The sequence below is a fragment of the Rhinolophus hipposideros genome (genome assembly GCF_964194185.1).
Source record: "Rhinolophus hipposideros genome assembly, chromosome: 10".
NCBI lineage: Eukaryota > Metazoa > Chordata > Mammalia > Chiroptera > Rhinolophidae > Rhinolophus > Rhinolophus hipposideros.
Window position 1 is genome coordinate 28875323 of NC_138056.1, and position 22893 is coordinate 28898215.

Consider the following 22893-nt stretch of genomic DNA (forward strand, 5'->3'; position numbering starts at 1 on the left):
AAGAAATTTGAATTTTATTATAAGTGAAAACGGCAGGCCATTGGGGAGATTCAAACAAGACAGTTGCATGATCTGATTGAGATTTTTCAAAGACCACTCTAGTTCTTTGGGTTAAAAGATAAAAAGCAGAATGTATTTTATTTGGTGCATCACAGAGCCTGAAAAAGTACAGTAAAAAGCTAAAGCAGCATCCTCAAAACTGTAACCTCTCTCTAACCCAGGAAGTCATTTGGATTTCCACTCCTTCCTCTACTTCCCATAGCTAGAATTTAAAAGGCTGCTTTTAGAGTCACCTCTAAGACAAAATAATGACATAAATCAAATATTTGGAAGATGAGGATTTCTCATTGATTACTGGCTCTATTACAGGTTTGGTGGTCTGGAATTCCATTTCATCCTGTCTCTTAACTTCCTGCATCACAGAACCTAGGTCAATACAGAATTGTGTACAGCAAAGTAGATCTTGCAGCTATGGGCCTATTGCATCTTATGTATTTCTCCATCTTTATCTTTACTCTATTTTATTTAATTATTAATTTACATTTTCTTCTGTCCCAGTAGACTGGGAGTACTGTGAAGGCAGGGACTGTGTCATACACTCAATCTGTACCATGTAGAAACTCAATAAATACCAGTTGAATGAAAAACTGAATAGAGATATGTTGGTAGACAGATAGACAGACAGATAAGCATGCAAAAAATCCTTACCTTAGTTTAATAAGATTAAACTACAATGGATTAAACAGGCAAGTACAAATTAATTCAATGTAATTATAAATATAATAATTTACTAATTAGAACAATCCATTATTCAAGGATGTTATTTAATAGCATTTCTATCATTATTATTATTATTACCATCATTCTTGTTACTTTAACTGAATTACTTACTACCATAGTAATTTCTTTGAAAGAGTTGGGAATGAGACTATCAGTCCATGAGTTTACAGTTAATTATCCGTTACTGAAATATCTCTATATCATAGTTGATCAAGAATAATGTTCACTGAGTGTTATTCATACGTTAAGTTTACATATTAATAAAATGATACATTCTCTGACTTATTTGACAAACAATGGTACTGGTCCAACTATTTTTATTCTATCAACCACCCCCAGGTAATGGAAGGTACCAAGGCAGGTAGTGGGAGAAAGGAGATGGGAACTCACTGATGAATTCGTGCACGGCTGAAGGGGCCGGTATAACAGTCTGACTCCTCCAGTTCTGGAAAAGCTGACTTGTCGAGAACCATTGGGTTTTGGGACATCCATTTTTTGAGTCTTCGAAAATAACTGTGTACCCTGGAACAAAGTCTCATTTTAGAGCTAGATTAGGTTGCGTTCCAGAGTCATGCCTACCTTGATTGCCATTTCAAAAAGTTCCAAAAAGACACACACACTCACACTCATACCCTTACACATGCATTATTCCTCCTATTTCTAGGAGGAATTTAAAATAAATCTGTATTAAAGAGTCAAAAGAACTTGGTTGGAGCACAAGCTCTACCTAAGGAACCGTGAAGATCGGGGATCACTGGGTTGGGTGAGCAGTGATAATGGGGTCTTTGATTTTTTTCCCGATCTGCAAACCAAGTAACTCTTTGTTCTGCCTCCCTGAAGGGTCATTTTGAAGATACATTGATAATTGAATGTGAAAGTGTATTGTAAACAAATGATAAATAGCAGTGATAATAAAACTATAGCCATTTTCCATCAACCTGCCTGGAGAAATGATGATTTTCAAATGCTGGATAAATTGCCTGCACATTAATTATCCCCTAATGTTAAGTGGTCAAAATTCTCTTGCACAAAACATCTTTCCCCCTTCAAGAAAGGAAAAGCACAAGAGGAATCTAAGTGCACATAATTGATTTTTGTTTCCCTCTTTGCAATTATCTACAAATTGGGTTTTGTAATTTTATAACAATGGTGAACACACACACACACACACACACACACACACACACACACTTAAATTTCTACTCCAAAGGTAAAGAACAAAAACAGAAACAAAAACAAAACAAAATTAATCATTTCCTTAATTGAAGGTCTAAATTTAAATTGAGGTAAATAACATGGCATTCTTTTTTTCGGTTTGATATGTCATATACTTTCATAAACACTCTTCCTATTTATTCACTACCCTCCCAGAAAGTAAAGGAACAAAGAGAATATCTGTAGTAAGTAAATTGTAAAGATGTCAACTATAGTGAGGTTTAATACACTTTAATAATCATTTAGAATCAATAACTGAATTTTTATTTCATAATATTAAACAGAAAATAATAAACCCAAAAGATAAAACATTATGACAATATAGTGTCCATTTTTCTTGTTTACTTTATGTTTGAGACCAAAAGAGAAAAAAAAAATATTTTCCCCTACTATTAAAAATGTTGTTTCTTTAGTATTTAATATATACGTGTTTATTAGACATTCTAGATACAAGTTTATTCTAAAATTAGATTATGACAGTATTACATAAAGACATTTGTTTCTATTTTAATATACAGGATTATATACTTCTGCCAGCCTCTGAAAAAAAAGATGCCTGTTTATCAGAAATCCCACTACTCATATAGTAGCAAAATTTCTCAGTAATAATATAGAGCGAATCTAGACATTTTCAACACATTCGACATTAAGCAGGCACGTGCAGAAAACCAACCAACCAACCAAGAAAAAAACAAGAAAAACCTGCAGTTGTAAATGTATATATTATAATATTCCAATGACTTGACTTTATTATGCAAAATAACTTTGGCCATTTGCTCCCTAGAGCAGGACCAAATAGGCACAAGGATAATGATGAAAGCTCCTTCTAAATCTGAGCATGCTAACCTGACAAACAGAAAACTCTGACCTGGCTGAGGAACATAATTAATATATATTTTTAAAAGAGCCATTTGAATACTAATCCCTTTAACATTTGTTCTAACATCAAGTTTCCCCCGCCTATTATTTACTTATCTCGTCACCATTGCTAAGACACTGAAATTTAATGTTTAAAAGAGCCCTATATTCTCCTATTCTACAATTCAAATTTTTCCTATTCTAAAGTTCTAAATTATATTCTTGGTAAAGGAACTGGATTTACTGACTCTATTCCTAAAATGGTATGATATTCACACCACATTATTTTTCTAGTTTTCGTGTCATTCTGACTTGTAATGTCCTGCAACATTATTCAATAGGACATACTGACCACATTCACAATTTTTTTGTTAACTGTTATTTTGCAGTGAGCAGAAAAACAGCCAAATTTTATTTTAGTGTTCATTAAAGGGAAGCTTATTTCCTTCAGTGAAACAGGACCAAGGCGATTCAAGAGGGAGAGTTTCTTCTGTCTCTGGGCTGTGGTTTCATTAATTCCTTTGTCATAGCGATTGTTACTAAAACAGGTAAAGAGATTTTTTTTATTATAACATTTTTATTAGTTTCATGTGCACCAAACAATGTAATAGTTAGACATTTATCATTTATACCCCTCACACAGTGACAACCCACCTCCCCCCATCCACTATCCCTCTGATATCTCACACAGCCATTACATTTCCACTGTCTCCATTCCTAAGGCTGTACTCTGTTTCTTATAATCATATATATATATATACATATATGTATATATATATATATATATACATATATATATATATATATATATGTATATATATATAAACTTGCAGTTGACATTCATTCTTGTTCAGCTTCAGCTTCAGGTGTACAGTGCAGTGGTCAGGCATCTACATCACCCCTGAGGTGGTCTCCCTAATGAGACAAGTGTCCATCGGATACCCTAAAAAATCTTTACAACATTATTGATTACATTCCCAAACTTCTTTTTAAGAGCTTCATCTCCAAACAACATCTCTTGGGAAAAGTCAAGAGATGTTGTTTGGGGATGAAGCTCTTAAAAAGAAGTTTGTTTTCAATATGAAGATAAGACAGGCAGCTTCAGTTGTGGGAATAAGAATAGGTATGTGTAAAGTGCTGCAATAAACATAGGAGTGCATACAGATTTTTGAATTGGAGTTTTGGATTTCTCCGGGTAGATGCCCAGGAGTGGAATTAATGGATCATAGGGTAGATCCATTTTCAGATTCCTGAGATACCTCCATACTGTTTTCCATAGTGGCTGCACTAATCTGCAATCCCACCAACAGTGCACTAGCGTTCCCTTTTCTCCACATCCGGGCCAGCATTTGTTGTTTGTTGATTTATTGATGATAGCCATTTTGACTGGGGTGAGGTGGTATCTCATTGTGTTTTTTATTTGCATTTCTCTGATGGTTAGTGAAGTTGAGCCTTTCTTCATATGTCTTCTTGCCTTCTGTATGTCCTTTTAAGAAAAATGTCTCCTCAAGTCCTCTGCCCATTTTTTAGTTGGGTGGTTTGTTTTTTTGGAGTTGAGTACAATAGCCAAGACATGGAAACAACTGAAATGCCCATCGGTAAATGACTGGATTAAGAAGCTGTGGTACATTTACACAATGAAGTATTACGCAGCCATAAAGAAGAAAGAAATCTTATCATTTGCAACAACATGGATGGATCTAGACAACATTATGTTAAGTGAAATAAGTCAGAAAGAGAAAGACAAGTACCATTTGATCTCACTTATATGCGGAATCAATCTAAAGGAAAGAATAAGTGAATGAACCAATCAGAAACAGTTTTGGGGACAAAAAGGGAAAAACTGAGAGTTGTTAGATGGGCGGGGGGGAGGATAAGGGGAAAGGTAAAGGGATTAGGAAACAGTCGGTAACCACAAATGGCCTCAGGGTTTTTGAAAATTAATTTGGGGAATGTAATCATTAATGTTGTAAAGATTTTGTTGGGTATCTGATGGACATGTGTCCTATTTGGGAGACCACCTCAGGGATACGGTGGATACCTGATCATGGCATTGCACACCAGAAGCTAAACAATAATGAATGCCAACTATAATTTTATATATATAATGTGATGGCTCGGTGCGAGGTCGGAGAGTTAGTGGATGGGGGGAGGGGGGTTCAGAGCGTGAGGGATATAAATGATGAACGTCTAAGTGGTACCTTGTCTTGTACACCTTTAACTAATAAATTATAAAAAAAAAAAAAAGAATAGGTATGTGATTCAAAAGATTTTGTATGGCACCTCATTACCCTGGATGCTAGTCTTTCCTTTAACACCTCTGCAAATAAGAGATTTGGATCGAATGATCCAGAAGGTCTCTGTTGGGTCTGTTCTATTACTTTACTGGGTCATCAGGTACCCATAGATCTTGGCTTTCCAACTATTTTTTAAATTAAAATCTTCTAAAATGCTAACCTGCAATTAAAACCCTCCTTAAAGTGAGGATTGCAGGAATGTCAATGGCCCACAGAAAAAATAGATTCTCTGATTCCTAAACACTGTTAAATTTGCCACAAGTCAGTTTCGAAATCTCTTAAATAAATCAATAAAATATTTTTTCCTAAACTTTACAACTGCTCATAAGGGTAATCGAATGTCTTCCTGTTTTTTTTCCCCAAATGACAAATGAGTCATAAACAAATCATGCATCATCCACCAACCTGCCCATTGATTTGTTCCTCCCGTCAGTGTAGTAGGATTTTTTCCTGAAAAATAATAGAAATCAGCTGAGGTAAGTCACATGAAAATCGTGAACCCAGTGAGTGACAAAATTTAATCAAACTGAGCATTTCAGTAGTCCATCTTCCACATGCTTAAGAAAGACATGAAATCAGCCAGTATAAGAGAAAGGATTCTGAATTTCCATTGTTTTAATTTCAGAATCTAAATTACTAATAATAATTTAAAAAAAAACAACCACTTTCACAAATCAATAAAGCACTTGAATATTTGATTTTTAATTCTATTTCTTGAAAGTTTCACTTCTGCTATATAATGCATATTAACCAGATCATTTGCTTCTTTGATACTATGTGAAGTCATCCATCCATCCAAACACTTATGTGATGGATATTTCTGATTTTGCAATGAATGTTAGGATATAACCACCAAAAATTAGAGAACAAAGAGTGTATCTACCCTCAAAAAGCTTCCTCTACAGTTGAGGAGACAAGTGATAGAATGAAGTGTGACAATGCAGGAAAAGAGAGAGTGTTATGGAAGCACCTAGGAAGGGACCTCGATTAGTGTTTGTAGATGGAGGAGAAAGGAGACAGGGAAGCCTTCCCACAGGGTGTGTTACTTGTGCTGAATCTTGAAACAGGAGTGGGAGCAGTTCTCTGAATGAAGTACTTAGCACAAGGCATTGGAGACAGAGGTGGCAGCATATGAAATGGTTATGGGAGTAGGATCAAGCCTTGTAAGATTCAAGGAAGGGCAACTAATTTGGTAATCACTGTGGTATAAACTGCAAGTTGAGAATAGTGATAAAAGAGGTGGGGCATAGTGAACAAGGCACAGATGATGAGGGGTCTATCACTGATCTATCAGATGATGAGGTCTATCAGATGATGAGGTTCTGGGTGAAAAGCAACGGGAAGATATTGTGTGCTTTAAGTGGGTGTGTAGCATGTCTGATTTTAGAGAAACTAAAAATTCTAGATTAAAAAAGTCTATTTTAATCTCTTAAAAGACTCTCTCTACATCCTCATCTTTTAGCTGAGGAATGTTATTCTGGGCCTTCAAAAATGTGTCTGTATCCCCACCCATTAATACCCATTTCAGAGGATCAATCAGTAAACTTTTCCAAAGGATGGGACCTGGAAACCAGGGCTGAGAGTCATGACTACTGATGTATAGTCCTAACTGTATTATTAACTTCTTAGAAAACTTTAAAAACCTTCTGAGCTACCATATTTCATCACAATCACTGGTGACATACTACAACAAAATAATTTTTAGGTTGTCTTTGCCATACTTTAACCCTAAATTTAAATATGAAATATCAAGGCTTGCTATGTCTATTCCAAACTTATACTTTGAATACCTTCACTCTTCATTTTTCAAACATATACATGTTTGTATACATACCACCCCATCGGACTGCACACCCAGCCTCACTCTGAACCTGCTCGCCATGGACTGTCTTGCACTATTTACCCCATCATTATATAACTGTTCACTATCTTCCATATGGCACTGGGTTTCCTGAAGACTGTGGTTTCATTTCATTTCATTCTGTATGCCTGCTGTGTCTTTGGCACATTGTCTGATAAATAATAAGCATTCAGATGGCTGAAGAATAAATGTGTGAGCCTTCATTTAATTCATAGTTATTATCTCCTTCCATGCCTGAGACCACTCTGCATTTAATAAACATTTGCTAATAAGGTATCATTAAAAAAAAGAACTACAAATGTAGAAATTAGTTTAAAATAATTTTCAGCATCAAAAAAATCTAGGAATGTGATTAAAAAGAGTGAAGGTTCAGAGTTATAATTATTGGTCATGGATATGATAAGGAATATTACAAAACCACAGGGCATTTGGATTAAACACTGTTCTCTATCGCTGGTAATTTGAAATATTTCTCTTTAAGACATTTTTAAAAAAATGCTTTGGGAGAAATAAAAAACAAATGAAGAAAGTCATACAAGATGAATAGACATACTTTTCAGACCACTTACATTGTAAGAGCAAATCAAAATTTAAATAAGAGATTCAATTTTCTCAATTAACTAACATCCCAATTACCAATCAAATCTAGGATGAACTATGAGCCACAATTAGTGGGGTGGAGCCCTCCTGTTGGGAACTGGTCATTGTTTATCTTGAGAGCATGTCTGGAATGAACTGTATGTGTTTGGCTATGGAAACGGGTAAGATTTTGGCATGTCTTTGCAATCTCTTAGTAAATTTCCTGATGCACATCACATTCTGGTTTGATGCTTATTCAATAATAAAATTGTTTTCTTTCTCTTCTACCTTTGTGGAACAGTTTTCTGGGTTAGAGAAGATTTTGTTTCTAACAATATACCTCCAACAATATACAAGTATACACTGAAGTCAATAATATCCTGCAATTCTTAGTTTTGTATATAAATGAATCTTCAGAACCAAATCATTTCCTACCCACAATCCTCCACCCTGTCATTTATTAACTGTGTATTGTTAATGTACAGAGCTTTCTTTATATTTCCCTTAACTTTTCCTTTGAAAGATTCTGCTATTTTATACTTTGCAATGGGACAGGATTTATCTACCTACCTACCCACTCACCTGTTACAACAAGCACTCAAAATTATAAGTAAATAATTATCCAAATGCTGTTTCCAACCAGTCTTTCACATGACCAAGTGGCCACATGGGTGGAGATGTCTGTGGGGCCAAGTGAGGAGGGCAATCATGTGGAAGAGACCCTGGGTCCCTTGCTCTTTGTCAAGCAGAGGTACTCCACTTTCAGCTATTCTGTATAATGGATTCCCTGTATGTTTTTATGTTATTTTATTTTTGAGTGAACTATTCTTTGCATAAAAAGTGGTCTAAGTTTAACCCTAATGGTGATAAAAAGATTGTTCTTAATGTTTGGAAAATATTCCCTCAAATTTGTTCTGTTTAAAATATTTCTGAGAAAAAAGGCTGGAGGAAAGATGGTACCCCATCTTGGAACTCAATCTGAGAAGCTACAGGATGACTGAATCTTTTTAAAGTAAGTTGGACCTTTTTAATGTGCAAAAATGAATAATAAAAACCTTTGAATCAAAGGAAAATAATGAAAGCAGGACTTGGTATTTCTGGAATGTAGAGGACACAGGTTAAAAATTAGATTGGATAAAAAACTAGAAAATGTGGATTATTTTAATTCTCTAAAAAATTTTTTTGGTTAGTTTTGAAACATCTAGTCCAACATGTAGGCCATATTTACTTTGGAAGAATAATCAAAAAGAGAAATAGCTAGAAAATATAGGTATATAGAATTCTACATATATGTTCAAACAGAAAATTCAGAATAAATGCACAATATTCTTGTTCATACAATAACTTAGCCAAAAACTTCTGCAGGCAGGGTTACAACACTAATATTTTTTTTTTCTGAATACATTTGCAGCTTTACTTTGTGGAATGTAATGTGTAGGTTTCAACATTGAATATTTGCATGTATTAGTCAAACGTGGGTAAATATTTCATGCATAAATCTTTTAAAAATCTTGTCCTAAAAAAAGATATGCGTGTTTCTATTTAGGTTCTTTGTTATTCTTGTATATTTAACTTTAAGACAGTATATATGTTCTTAAATATGATAACAGTTGACAATTGGAAACTGAAATGGCCATCATGAAAACAATTTGCCACTTAGGTTATGCTTGAATAGAATTCTCTTTTTATAATCTGACAGCTATTCTGAATTTCTGATGTAGCTTATAAATAAATAAGAAGTAGTTAGTAAGGAGTTGGTTAATACTATATCTATTGTTTAAACTGATCTGAAAAGATGTTCCCAAATAACTCCATGTTGTAGTATTTCTCAGTCTATTTTCCCAAAACACCATCATATTAAGACTTTTTTCAAGAAATCCATTATCAAATGGAAATTTGGGAAATGGTGCTCTGTGCAACTGCCTCTTGAAATTGATGAAAATTAGAAGAATTATTAAAATATCAAAATCTCCAAGACTGTATTTCTTTATCATCTGCATCAGAATCATTTGCGATGACTATTATAAAGGTATACACCAAAATCCTATTCCAGACTTAATATGCTAGACTTTCTGGGTGTAGGTTCCAGAAACCTTCATTTTCACAAAATTTTCCAGGTAATTTTGATGCACTCTACAGATTGACAATGAGAATCTGCTCTCTAAAGCTTACTACAGTAAAGAAACTTATTGTTTACCTCAGAAATTCAGAAGCATATTTGGTTACAGTATATTTTTCTCTTAAGATCCACTTCCATTGATGTATTTTGGAAAATGTTGCATATTTTCTAATATTTTATTATTGAATCATGAGAATTTCAGTGTCATTTTCCAAAAGTTTCAGAATGCAGCAATTATACACATTACTTTGAAAAACATCATAAAGAAGAAATTTCAGCCACAACATCAATAAGAAGAGATAGTAACTGCATAGGTATCACAGTTTTCCTGTTTGTTTCTTTAGATGCATCAGAACTCTTTTTTTTTTAAAATGCAACCTTATCAGGAAATAGAAAATGATTATCATTTTAAGCAAAAATGTCTGACTGAAGTGAACATCTTTTGATGTTTTGAACCTGCCCTGCATCAAGAAGACACCATGGCACACAGCTTGCAGACCTAAGCTCTCATTCATAGGAACTGAGGACACTGACATGCTGGCAAAGGGATTGTTTTTAATTAACTTCTAAGAAAAAGAAACAAAGGAATTAAATTTGGTACTGATTTAAAAAAATGAAGTTATGAGAGCACTGATTATTCTATCATGAGGAGTTCCTTGAAATGTATTTGAAAAGGCAAGAGTAAGGGAAATGACAGAAATGAGACCAATGTGCTTTAAATACACATTCAATTTTTAAAAATTAGTAAACTTCAACTGAGATGGTGGAAAGAGCTATATGAAAAGTATGACATTGTAGACTGTGTTGTCATTGTCTTTATAAGGCTTTTTTCCCCATAGACTACAGCAAAATGAACATACTTTGAATTGATAGAGAAAGCAGTAACATCTTCGAAATTATACATGTTAGATATCTGAGGTAAAGCAAATGTGTTAACTGACATTGTATTCATAACTTGCTAGTATAACTCCGTATTAAAACAAGAGCCTTAGCCTGGAGCGAAGTCAAATTATGCCAAATCCCTCCTTGAAGAGCAAAAAAATGAACCAATCTTCTGCACTGCTGGCAGACATCTATGTTATATCAATCCAGAGGAGGCAGGTGGAAGATATCCTCCCTTTTTGATGAGATGTTTTAACAAAATGTTCACTCAGTCTGAACTAAAGCTGGACACTGAAACCCACTGAAATGGCATGCTTTGTGATAGACGTTAGGGTTTCTCCCTTTTAGATCTGCAAGGAAATTCGTTGGTGCATGAATTCAGTTATAACTTTTTTTTTTCTTTTGAAACAATGGTGAAATGACAAGAATAGGGCAAGATGGAGGTACCTAAAATTAGTTAGGATTAATTTGGAAAATCTTTTAGCAATTTCATCCTGACATCACAGAGTCTGTCATGGTCTTAACGTCTTTTGCATAGAAGTGTCATACTTCTTTCGCCTCCTATATTTACATAACAGTCAAATTAAAATTTGTTAAAATAGATAATTGTGTAAGATATTAAAAAAATAATAACAGGTACCCATAATCCCACCCATCATTTTTAGCATAGTATATTGCCTTCCAATTTTACTCCCTTGCATTTTAAGTTGTTGAAATTACATTGTATGAATGATTTTGTATCATATGTATTATATATATTTTATTAAGAATTTTCTTACAGTTACTAAGAAAGCCTTCTACCCATGCATTTGATAAATGAATTGTATATTCCACTGCTAGGGTATATTATAATTTACGTAAATTCTCTATTACTGAACATAAAAGAGTTTCCTTTTCCCACAATTATACATAATACTGCAGGGAATGTTTCCACACATTTTTCACTTATCTTTTTAAGATAAAAAGTGAAAGCTATGAAAAGTTTTAAGGCTCACAGAAAATATTTTCAAACTGAGTTTCACAATATCTTGTGACATTTGACTTCCACCATAAACAGACAAAGGTGATTATTTAGCATATCTCTGCTAGGTTTGAATATTACTACTTGTAAAATTCTTTGCTAATTTCATAGGCTAGAATTTATCTCACTCTTAATTCTGCAAGATCTTGTGTAGCATGGATACATACAGACCAAATAAGGAGAAATCAGACCGAGCATGTGGCAAGTATTTGCCCATTATCAGCCTGTAAATGAGCCCTGGGTAAGTATTAGGTTAATGCAAACGTAATTAATTGCAGTTTAAAAGGTTAAAATAATTGCAAAAGCCCCAAGTACGTTTACACCAATTTAACATTTCAAAAGACTTCTTAAAAGGTGACATAGTGTCAACAGGGAAAAATTCCTCAAAAATCAAGAAACATGTGGTACAAGTGTATGCTTTCCTGGCTGTCCTTTAAGTGCAATGACCTGAATTGAAAGCTGTCCTCTGTAACCTTCAACCTTTCTAATCGTAACATGAATAAAGACCCAAAGGCCCTTCTTTCAGTGACCAAGTTTGATAAAAATGTACAATGTTCAGGTTCCCTTAGGTATCTTATTTATTATTTATATAAAATGGTGAATAATTAAAAGACTTTTCTTTATTGTCTTTTGCTTTTTATTTTGTTAGTATTATTTATTTCTGCCAAGCTCTCTGAGGTGTTATCTGCTTATCTTCTAAATATCATCTATATAGAGAACTTTGAAACCCTTAGCCAAGCATGAATGAGAGCCAATGTAAGGATCTAATTCTAATATTGCCGGTAAAATTCTGCTGTACTTGCTAATGCTTAATCCATTTCTATTTTGTGGGTGATTTGGAGTTTCATCTTTCAATACCTGACATGTTCACTAAAGAAATGGGGATCGATATCTCATACTTTACCTTGAATACCATAGAGGCTTGCCATAAGATTTAGGATGTCAGCACTCTCACCACAGTTAGCCTCTTTCATGCCACCAGGTATGAGAAACTTTCCTTTTTTTCCCCATTAGTTTCAGGTGTACAAAACAGTGTAATAGTTAGACATTTCACCCCTCAGAAGATGACAAACGCCCTCCCCCAATCTATTGCCCCTCTGACATCGTATATATCACAATTCCATTGAGAAACTGTGGTACATTTATACAATGGAGTATTTATTACTTGGCTATAAAAAAGAATGAAATCTTACCATTTGCCATGATATGGATGGACATAGAAAACATTATGCTAAGTGAAATAAGTCAGTTGGAGAAAGACAAATGCCATATGATCTCACTTTTATGTAGAATCTAAAGAACTAAATATATGAGCAAAGTAAACAGAAATTTTCCATATTCTTGAATTGTGCTCTTACTGTCCATTCATATTCATTATCTAGAGGCTCTTTTCCTCAGTAGCTTGGTACTCTCTTTTTAAAACATTCTTCGCAGCTGGTAAAGCACACTGAGATCCAAATATGTGTAAATGTTCTTATCTTCAATGCAAATTAACACTTTGCACAAAGTAGGGGCACTAATGAATTTTATTTTGAGAAATGATAGAGGAAAGTGGTACATTTTGCATACAACACAAGATACACAATATAGGAAGATAGGCTATTTAATTATTGCTGGTGTATAGGAAGGACTGGGAAATCTTTGAATTGAGCAGGCCTCTCATTAGTGTTTATCCTTTGACACTGAAGACAGAGCCAAAAAAACATTTGTTTGAACTGCACCTGAGGAACGATTCTTGCTAACCCCTGTACAGAGAAGAACACTGTATTTTTATATACACAAGAATGCTACACTTCATACTAGCTGCCTTCTACAGAAAGAACAGGTCCATCTACCCATACGAAATAAGAAATGAGATTGATCTTGGTAATTATGTTGTCAGTTAAAAATTGAAAACAACTGTTTTTCTCCTTCATGTTGGCAAGTCCATCTAGAAATGACATAAAATATCCAGGGAACCAGAAAGTTTTCCATATTAGGCAAGTAAATTAGAAGGGGAAAAAAGTATCCACAGTTGCCCAATCTTTAGAAGATAAAACATTTCCCCTGTAGAAAGGGTTACATTTATTGCTGTAAGATTTTGAAAACAAACAAATACACAAACAAACAAACAAATGAAAACCAAAAAAAAAACAGGCTCATCTTAATGTACATTGAGATAGAATGAAATGAAATTCAAAAGTACCTGAAGGGCATCCTGATATTCAGCCTCTCTGCATACTTGCACAGCGTGTCCCATGGAATGTGAATTTTAATAAACATGATATCAGCATTTGCTACAGCTGGCTGCAAAAGACACAGGACAGGTACCGTTGTTTAGAATTAGAGCTGATGATATCATGTGACAATTTGATTGGAAAGGAAAGAACATTGTCCCCTTGTCTACACATGAATCGTTGAACCTGATTCAAAACAAATTTATATGAATAAAAATTCTTAACGTATAAAAACCTGAATAAAACTGTCATAATGACATCAGATACAAGAAATAATCACCTATCTGAGTTAATGCATGTGCTTATATTGATCATCACCGAGATCCAAATCCTCAGTCAGAAAAATTATGCACCAAGCAGGATCTGAAATTATTCTTGTCGAACACTTTATCAAGATCCTCTCATTCCTGCTCACAGGGGATAGACAGTTGTCACCAGTTATTCATTGATTCATTCAGTTATTCTTCTACCGTATTTTACTGAGCAGTTATTACTTGCTAGGTACTATGAAATCTTAGGGGGAAAAAACGGAGTATAAATCACACAAGTCCATTACCTTACAGACCTGTCAAATCTGCATATTTACTCTAACCTTCTAGTTTACTTTTTCCTGGGTCAAGAGACCATCAGAATTTTTGTGTCTTTGATCTAGACGAGAGGTTTTTAAGCAGAGTCACATGCATCAGAATCATCTAGGAAGTTTTTAACAAAATTGTGTACCTTGGTCTTATTCTCAAGAATTCCAAGAATTGGATCTCATTGTTCTGAACATTTTTCTCCTATCACTAATAGAGCATCAGATGCCTCTTTAATCAAATAAGCATTACGACTCTTAAATGTGGTCCAACAGTCTGAAATGAGAAACTACTAAATAATTGAGTACTTTGGCAATACATGTTATTCATGCTCATGTTGTGCTTTTTAAAAAGCCTAGGAAGTTATTTTCCAAAGTTTCTCCAATATCTGAGGCTCAGAGAACAAGGAAGAAGTTTCTGGCCAATTTAGCTGTAAATCCCACAGAGCTTCCCATTCATGTGGTTAAAGGAGCTGAACATACACATATATAAAGGAAGAGCTGCTGTCTGCTTACTTTTAGACACACCTGCCAGGCTAGACACAGCTGGACTCTATTTGGTTAGCACTGCTCGTTTAAATTTCAACTAGATAGAACTTCTCGAGAAACACACCAATTCTTCAAAACTCTAAAGTATGGAAGAAATTAATCAGTTTAATTTAAAATCATATATCTTTTAACATTAAACTGTATAATTTTATATTCATATATTCATAAAGCCCTATATTTTAGATATGGTTAATTTCACAAGTTTGGCAGAACAATATTTCAAAGTTGTATTAGCAACATTGTTCAACAGGATTATTAGAGAACCATGATTTGCTGGAAATACTCAGATGTAGAAGGCAGCCTAAGCACCAATGCCATCAGGCAGTCCCTTTCACAGATTCTCATAAGCCAAAGTTTGTTCCACAGCATATTATAAAAAAGGAATTGGGGATATTCTGTGGTCAATTACTTTTTGACTTTCTCACTAGAGAACTTGTGAGACACTTCAACATGCATATATTTGCTAAAAATACACAACACGGTGAAAAAGTAAACTGAATTTCCAAAATTTTAGACCACAGATTTTTTTTTTTTTTCCCCTCGTAGCTCTTGACATACTAGTAGTTTGCAAATCACCATGGGGGGAAAATAATACTTTCATGTCAGTACAATTTCTGAAAAACTTTCTTACTTGAGGTATGTTTGTTTTAAATTAAAGGTGAAGAATTTTAAAAATTGATAAATGCTTAATGAGTAAATGGATGAGTTAACTTATTTTGAGAATACATTCTATGTAACTTGTACCTAAGTAAGAAGTAATGGAGACAAGAAAGTAAAGAAGCCAGAATTATTCTGGAAGAGGTGCTATGTGAGCATTCAAATTAGCATCATGGATAGATGATTTAGCGCTGATTATTAATTCATTCCTATCAATCTCTAAAAGGTGAAATAATCTAATACACTTAAGTAAAAGGGATGCTTTAGAAGGTTGTTTATGCATTACCTCTTATCATCAATGAGTGAAACGTCAGAACGTAGAGCTAGAACTTACCTAATTTTGTCTCTTTAAATATAGATCGTTTTCAAGCAGCATGTACTTTTTTCTTTTATAATTCCCTCAACTTAATTTCTCTTTTGTTATACCTTTGCTTAAAAAACAGAACAAAACAAAAGTAGTTTCATTTTCTTGTAACTCCTGAGCAGGAGTTCGTGAAGGGGTGGTGTTGGCAGAGAGAAAGATGACTTTTTCCCTTAAAATCAAAAGCTCCCAATCCGGCACTATTTCTGTTTAGCTCTGATGAAGGCAGGCTTTTCTAAGGGAGCAAAACTCCCACTGCCTTCACATTTCACACTATTATTTAATTATTCCATCCAAAATTCTCAAGAGGTAGAACATTCACTCTTGAAAGAAGAGGAAATTTAAAAATTGTGTTTTTACAAAGTCACTCTGCAAGTTGGTGGCAGAGAGCTGAAAGAAAATAGAACACGGCAGCTCATGGTAGTAAGTCTAAGATCAAGACAAATTGCTGATATGATCTGGAAGTTCATTTGGATAACAAAGTACCTACCCTCACAGTCACAGATCATCTACCATTGGTCCTTCAAATATGCATCATTATCTGCTGAGGACGAGATCATCTAGGAACTACCCACATCAGCATGGGATTTTATGAGGGCTGGACACTCACTTTGTGCCAGGCTCAGTGCTTCGCTCTGGTGAATGTAAATGTGAAAAATGAGGACTTGCTCGCTAAAGAATTCTCCATTTTTCAACTAAAAATCTGATCTTGCTGACATTTTCACAATTTCATCTTCTCTTTTCCTCCTGTCACAAACCCTAAATATTTCCAATTAATATTGATTAAAATTAAGTTGCCACCAAAGGCCACTGCCTCTAATAGTAGAAACTTTGAGAAAATATAAATGTTTATGAGAATGTAAAATGCTGGATTTGATAGTTCAGGTAGCTATAAGTATTTATATACTGGCTAGTCATCAGTTGACGTAAGATTTAAACTAAATATATACTTAGATTCTATCTGGTCATCATAGAGTTAAGTTTCTTTCTAATTCTGTTTGCTTAGAAGGGCAATTCACTTCCTCATTATGTTGACTTTTATTAATAATAGTGTGGCTGGCAAAATTCTAAACCTCCAAATCCCCATACCCTGCTGTCCTTATCCTCTACAACCCAGTGACATATGACTAGGATGGAAAATTCATTCCCATGATTAGGTTATATTTTATGTCACATATCTGTTTAAGAAAGGGAGATTATCCTCCATGGCAAATGAGCCCCTAAAAGGAACAGGACTCTTCATGACAGTTGAGATTCAAAATAGCAGAGGGACACAGGAAAGATTCTCCAAGTGTTGGTTTTGAAAATGGAGGGGACTGTGGAAAGGAATGAGAATGAATTCTAGGAGCTGAGAACAGTCCCTGGCTGAGAGCCAGCAAGGAAATGGAAAGCTCAGTCCTACAACCACAAGGAATCAAATCCTGTCACAACCACATAAGCTTAAAAGAATACGTGAGCTCCAGGTATGAATGCAGCCTGGCCAACACATTACGTCTTGTGAGAAACTGAGCAAAGAGCCCAACCATATCATGCTCTAACCCACAGAACTGGGAGCTAATAAATGAGTTTTGTTTTGAGCTGCTAAATGTGGCATAATTTGTTAAAAGAGCAATAGAAACCAATACAAAGAGTATTAAGAAATCCTGATTTGAAACCTTACTGAATTAGTATTTATGATATATTACAATGCTTATTATAGAAACGTTTTCACTTAAATTGCATTTGTCATAGCAGGTTGATTTTACACATTAACATTGGGATAATTAATCTAGCCCAATTAACTCATTAAAAAAATCAATTCCATTAATTTTAGAATTAGAAACAAAAGTAGAGGCAATCCATTTGTAAAAATATCTTTGAACAAGTAAAGGAAATAACTGTACATATTTGGCTTTAAAATACTATTTCTGAATCTTGATTTCCTTTTTCTATGTACTGGATCTTCCCCTTCACCCTTACCCAAAGGCCTTTTAATTTCTTCTATCTCACCTGTCTTCTCTTTACTCAGTCTTTCTCTCCTTTTCTCTGTTTGACTTTTGATTTTGTATATTTTTATACTTTTAATTTTTTACATTATGGGTTTTTCTTTCTGCAATGTTATAAACATATTTTGCTTTGTTTTTAAACCCTAGAAGATTTAACTAAAATAGCAAGAGTGGTTATTTTTAGACATAGGACTACGAGGGATATGATTTTACTTCCTTTCTATATTTTAACTTTTTTCCTAGTGAGCACTGGTACTTTTATTTTTTCAATTGAAAAAAAAACATCTTTAAACAAGCATTTAAAAATAGGAAAGTTATCAGGGATAAAGAAGGGCATCACATCATGATAAAGGGGTCAATTCTCCACGAAGACATAACAAACCTTAATGTGTATGTGCCTAATGACAGAATGTCAAACTTTGCGAGTCAAAAACTGATAAATACCACAAGGAGAAATAAATGAATCCTCTGTCATAGTTTGAGACTTCCATACTTCCTCTTTCAGAAATAGCCAAATTCAGTAGGCAGAAAACCAGTAAAGACATAGTTGAACTCAACAGCACCATCAATCAACTGGATATAATTGACATTTATAGGTTACTTCATCCAACAACAGCAGAACATACGTTTTTCTCAAATTCATATGGACTATTCACCAAGACAGACAATATTATGAGCCATAAAATGCACCATAGCAAATTTAAAATAATAGGAACCATACAATGTCTGCTCTCAGACCACAGTGGAATTAAACTACAAATCAGTAACAAAAAGATAACTGGAAAATCCCAAAATACATGGAGATTAAAGAACACACTTCCAAATAACACATGGGACAAAAAAAATTTCAAGAGCAAAGAGTATTTTGGACTAAATAAAAATGAAGACAATTTAGCAAAATCATAATATTTAAAATTTAAGGAGAGTTAAAGCCATGCTTAAAGGGAAATTTATAGCACAGAATACATATATTAGAAAAGAAAAAAAAAGATCTCCACTTAGAAAACTAGAAAAAGATGAGCACATTAAACTGAAAGTATGTAGAAGGAAAGAACAAGAATAATAGTATAAATGAATAACATTGAAAACAGGAAATCAATAGAAAATAAATTAATGAAAACAAAAGATGGTTCTTTGAAAAAGACCAATAAATCAATAAGTCTGTAGCCAGGTTAAGTAAGAAAAATAGAGCGAGTACACAAATTACCAATACCAGAAATGAGAAAGGGGGCATTGCTATAGATCCCATGGAAATTAAAAGGTTAATAAAGCAGTACTATGAACAAATAGCTCCCTGCAAAATGTGCTGAAACTCACACAAAAAGACGCACAACCTGAATAGGTATATAGGTATATATATATATATATATATATATATATATATATATATACACACATACATACACATATACATATACATATATATAGTTTGAATCAAAATATATATCCAAAATATACAAAAAATACTTTGTATATCCAAAATATACAAAAAACTCTTAATAACCTTCTAAAACCAAAAGACCAAGCCCTGATGTTTACACTGATGATTTTTACCAAATGTTTAAGAAAGTACCAATTCTCTAGTCTCTTTCGAGGTATAGAAGCAGAGGGAATACTCACTTACTAATTCTTTGAGGTAAGGATTATCCTAACATCAAAACCTGACAAAGATATTTCAAGAAAATGAAAATACAGACCAGTATCTCTCATTAGTATAAATGCAGAAATTTTCAACAAAATATTAATAAATATAATCCAACAATGTATAAAAATAATTATAAACCACAACCAACTGGGATTCATCCAGAATATGTAAAGTTGGTTCAACATTCAAAATCACCTGACGTAATCCATCCCATCAAAATACTAAAATGGAAAAATCATATGATCATAGTAATACTTAAAAGCATTTAATAAAATCCAACACTTGTTCATGATAAAAACTCTGAGTAAACTAGGAACAGAGGTGAACTTCCTCAACTTGATAGAGAATATTTATAAATAACCTACATCTAACATCATACTTAATGGTTAGAAATTAGAATCTTTGTCACTATGATCAGGAACAAGGCAAGAATGTCCCCTGTCTCCATTCCTTTTCAATATTATATTGGAAGTACTAACTTATACAGTATGACACAAAAAAGACGTACATGGTATATAGATTGGTAAGGAAGAAATAACACTGTATTTATTCTCAGATGATCTTATCGTTATGTAGAAAATTCAAATGGCTAAAACGTGCATGCATTCATGCACACACACACATACACACAAACACACACTCCTGTAATAAGTAACTAATAAGTAATTATAGCAGGATTGCAAGATATACAGTTAATATACAAAAGTCAATTGTTTTCCTATATACCAGCAATGCACGAATGGAATTTGAAATGACAAACGCAATACCATTTAAGTTTTTCCTTCAAAGAACTAAACACAAGTATAAATCTAAGAAAATATATCCAAGATTGATATGAGGAAAATTACAAAACTCTGATGAACAACATCAAGAAGATCTAAGTAAATGGAGAGATATTCCATGTTCATTGGATAAGAGAGCTCAATATTATCAAGATGTTAACAACTTGAGCTACAGATTTAATAAAAAGCTAATCAAAATTCCAACAAGTTATTTTGTGGATAATGGTAAATTGATTATAAAATTGATATGGAGAAGAAAAACTCAGAAAGTACAACACAATATTGAAGAACAACAAAGTTAAAGGACTGACAGTATCTGATTTCGAGTTATTCTAAAGTTATAGTTGTTGTCTCACAACAGCCTAGCCAAATGTCCCTTCATGTTTTTCCTTAAGGAAAGAAGAATTTGTGAAATTGTGCCTTTCTGGGACTCTGTTCCATCCTTTGTTTACAACTTATGTCTCTCTGTCTGGTCCCCAAAAGACGGTTTGCAGCCAAAGACAGGTAAGATATCTCATGGGAGATACAACCTAAGCCAGGCGGAACCGAGTGGGGACCCCAAATGAGTTGCCTTAGATAAGTATGGGAAGGGGCCTTGCCTCCCCTTCCCCGTGCTTGGGAAAGTCTATTGCCGGCTCTGGCTTTCCCCTTGCACCTGGTTCCACATCTCTCAACGGAGTTGTTACAATGTGAAAGACTTGATCCTGAAAAGGTACATACTTTAGGTAAAAACATCCTGGGATCTTGTGCTTCCGCTGTTAACAAAGGGTAATTGGAATAAACATTTTTCTGTTAGGAAGTCTGAGCCTCACAGACCCATGTAAGAAACAATGTTGCTTTCTTGTAGTTGTAGACCTATCAATAAAAACCTCCAGCCAGCTTTATTCTGGGCTCCAGCCCTCTGAGACTGAGAGACCCCTGGCCTTCGGAGAGATTTAACTGCATTAAGTCTCTGGTTGTTTCTTGCTTAAAAACTTAACCCAAACCGCCCCTTCTTGCCTCCTCACTGCCCTTGTTGCGCGGGACGTGACATATAGTAGTGGTATCAGTGAATGAATATACCAGTTGATCAATCGAACAAAATAGTGAGCCCAGAAACAGACCCACATACATATCAACTTGACTTATAAAAGTCAACTGATCTTTCACAAAAGAACTAAGGTAATATAATGGAGTGAAACATCTTTAAAACAAATGGTGCTGGAACAATTGGACATCTACATGCAAAAAATGAATCTAGAGACAAACCTTCACAAAATTAAGTAAAAATGGATCACAGACATATATGTAAAATATACAAAACTGTAAACTCCTGGGGGAGGGGAAAGAAGACATTGATATGACGGTGGGTATGGTGATTTCTTTTAAGATACCAAACATATGCCCATGAATGAAATAGTTGTCATATTAGACTTCATTCAAATCAAAAACTGCTCTGAAAAGGACAAAGTCAAGAAATTAAGGCAAGCCACAGGCTGAGAGAAAGTATTTGCAAAAGATACATGTGATAAAGGAATGTTATCCAAAATATACAAAGAACACTTAAAATTCAACAATAAAAAAAATTAAAAATGGGTCAAAGATGTTAACAGACAAGTTATCAAAGAAGATACAGAGATGGCAGATAAACATATGAAAATTTGCTCCACATCATTTTTCAACAAGAATTTGAAAAATTTTTAAAAATGAAATGCCATTACACACCTATTAGAATGGCCAATAGCCAGGAAACTGACAACAGCAAGTGTTGCCCGGGATGGGGAGCAACAGGAACTCTCATTCGTTGCTGGCAGAAATGCAAAATGATACAGCTATTTTTGGGACAGTTTGGAGGTTTCTTACAAAACTGAACATATTCTCCCCATACTATCTAGCAATCCAATCCTTGGTTTTTACCCAAAGGACTTGAAAACGTATGTCTGCACAAAAATGTGTACAAGGATGTTTACAGACAATATATTCTTATGGCTGAAACTCGTAAGCAATCAAGGTGTCCTTCAGTGGGTGAAGGGACAATGGAATAATATTCCGCACTAAAAAGAAACGAGCTATAAAGCCATGAAAAGACATGGAGGAACCTTAAATGTATATTGCTCAGTGAAAAATGCCAATGTGAGAAGGTTACATACTCTATGGTTCCACTATATAATGTTTCGGAAAAGGCAAAACTATAGAGACAGTAAAGAGTTTGGGTTAGATACATAGGTGTAGCACAGAGAATTTTTGCAGCAGTAAGATACTCTGCATGATATCACAATATGGAAACGTGCTATTCTGCATCTGTTCAAACTCATAGAAGGTACCTCATCAAGAAAGTGCATTAATGTAAACTATGGACTCTGAATGATAATAATATGTCAACGTAGGTTTAGCGATAGTAACAAAGGTACGGCTCTGGTAGGAGATGTTGATAATGGGGGAAGCTATACATGTGTGGGGGTAGGGGGTACATGGGAAATCTCTGTACCTTTGTCTCAGTTTTGCTGTGAAACTAAAACTGCTCTGAAAAAAT

General features: G+C 34.2%; 1 protein-coding gene across 2 annotated transcripts in view; it reads right to left on the reverse strand.

Annotated features, from left to right (window-relative positions):
* The window catches only part of ANO3 (anoctamin 3), a 233227-nt gene that overhangs the window by 94213 nt on the left and 116121 nt on the right, over nt 1-22893 (reverse strand). For both annotated transcript variants that reach the window (XM_081063533.1, XM_081063534.1), the window contains 3 exons: nt 13798-13898; nt 5556-5600; nt 1171-1302 (listed from right to left, as the gene is read on the reverse strand). In XM_081063533.1, the coding sequence (XP_080919659.1) occupies nt 1171-1302; nt 5556-5600; nt 13798-13898 (278 nt within the window). The remainder of the gene's footprint in view (nt 1-1170; nt 1303-5555; nt 5601-13797; nt 13899-22893) is intronic.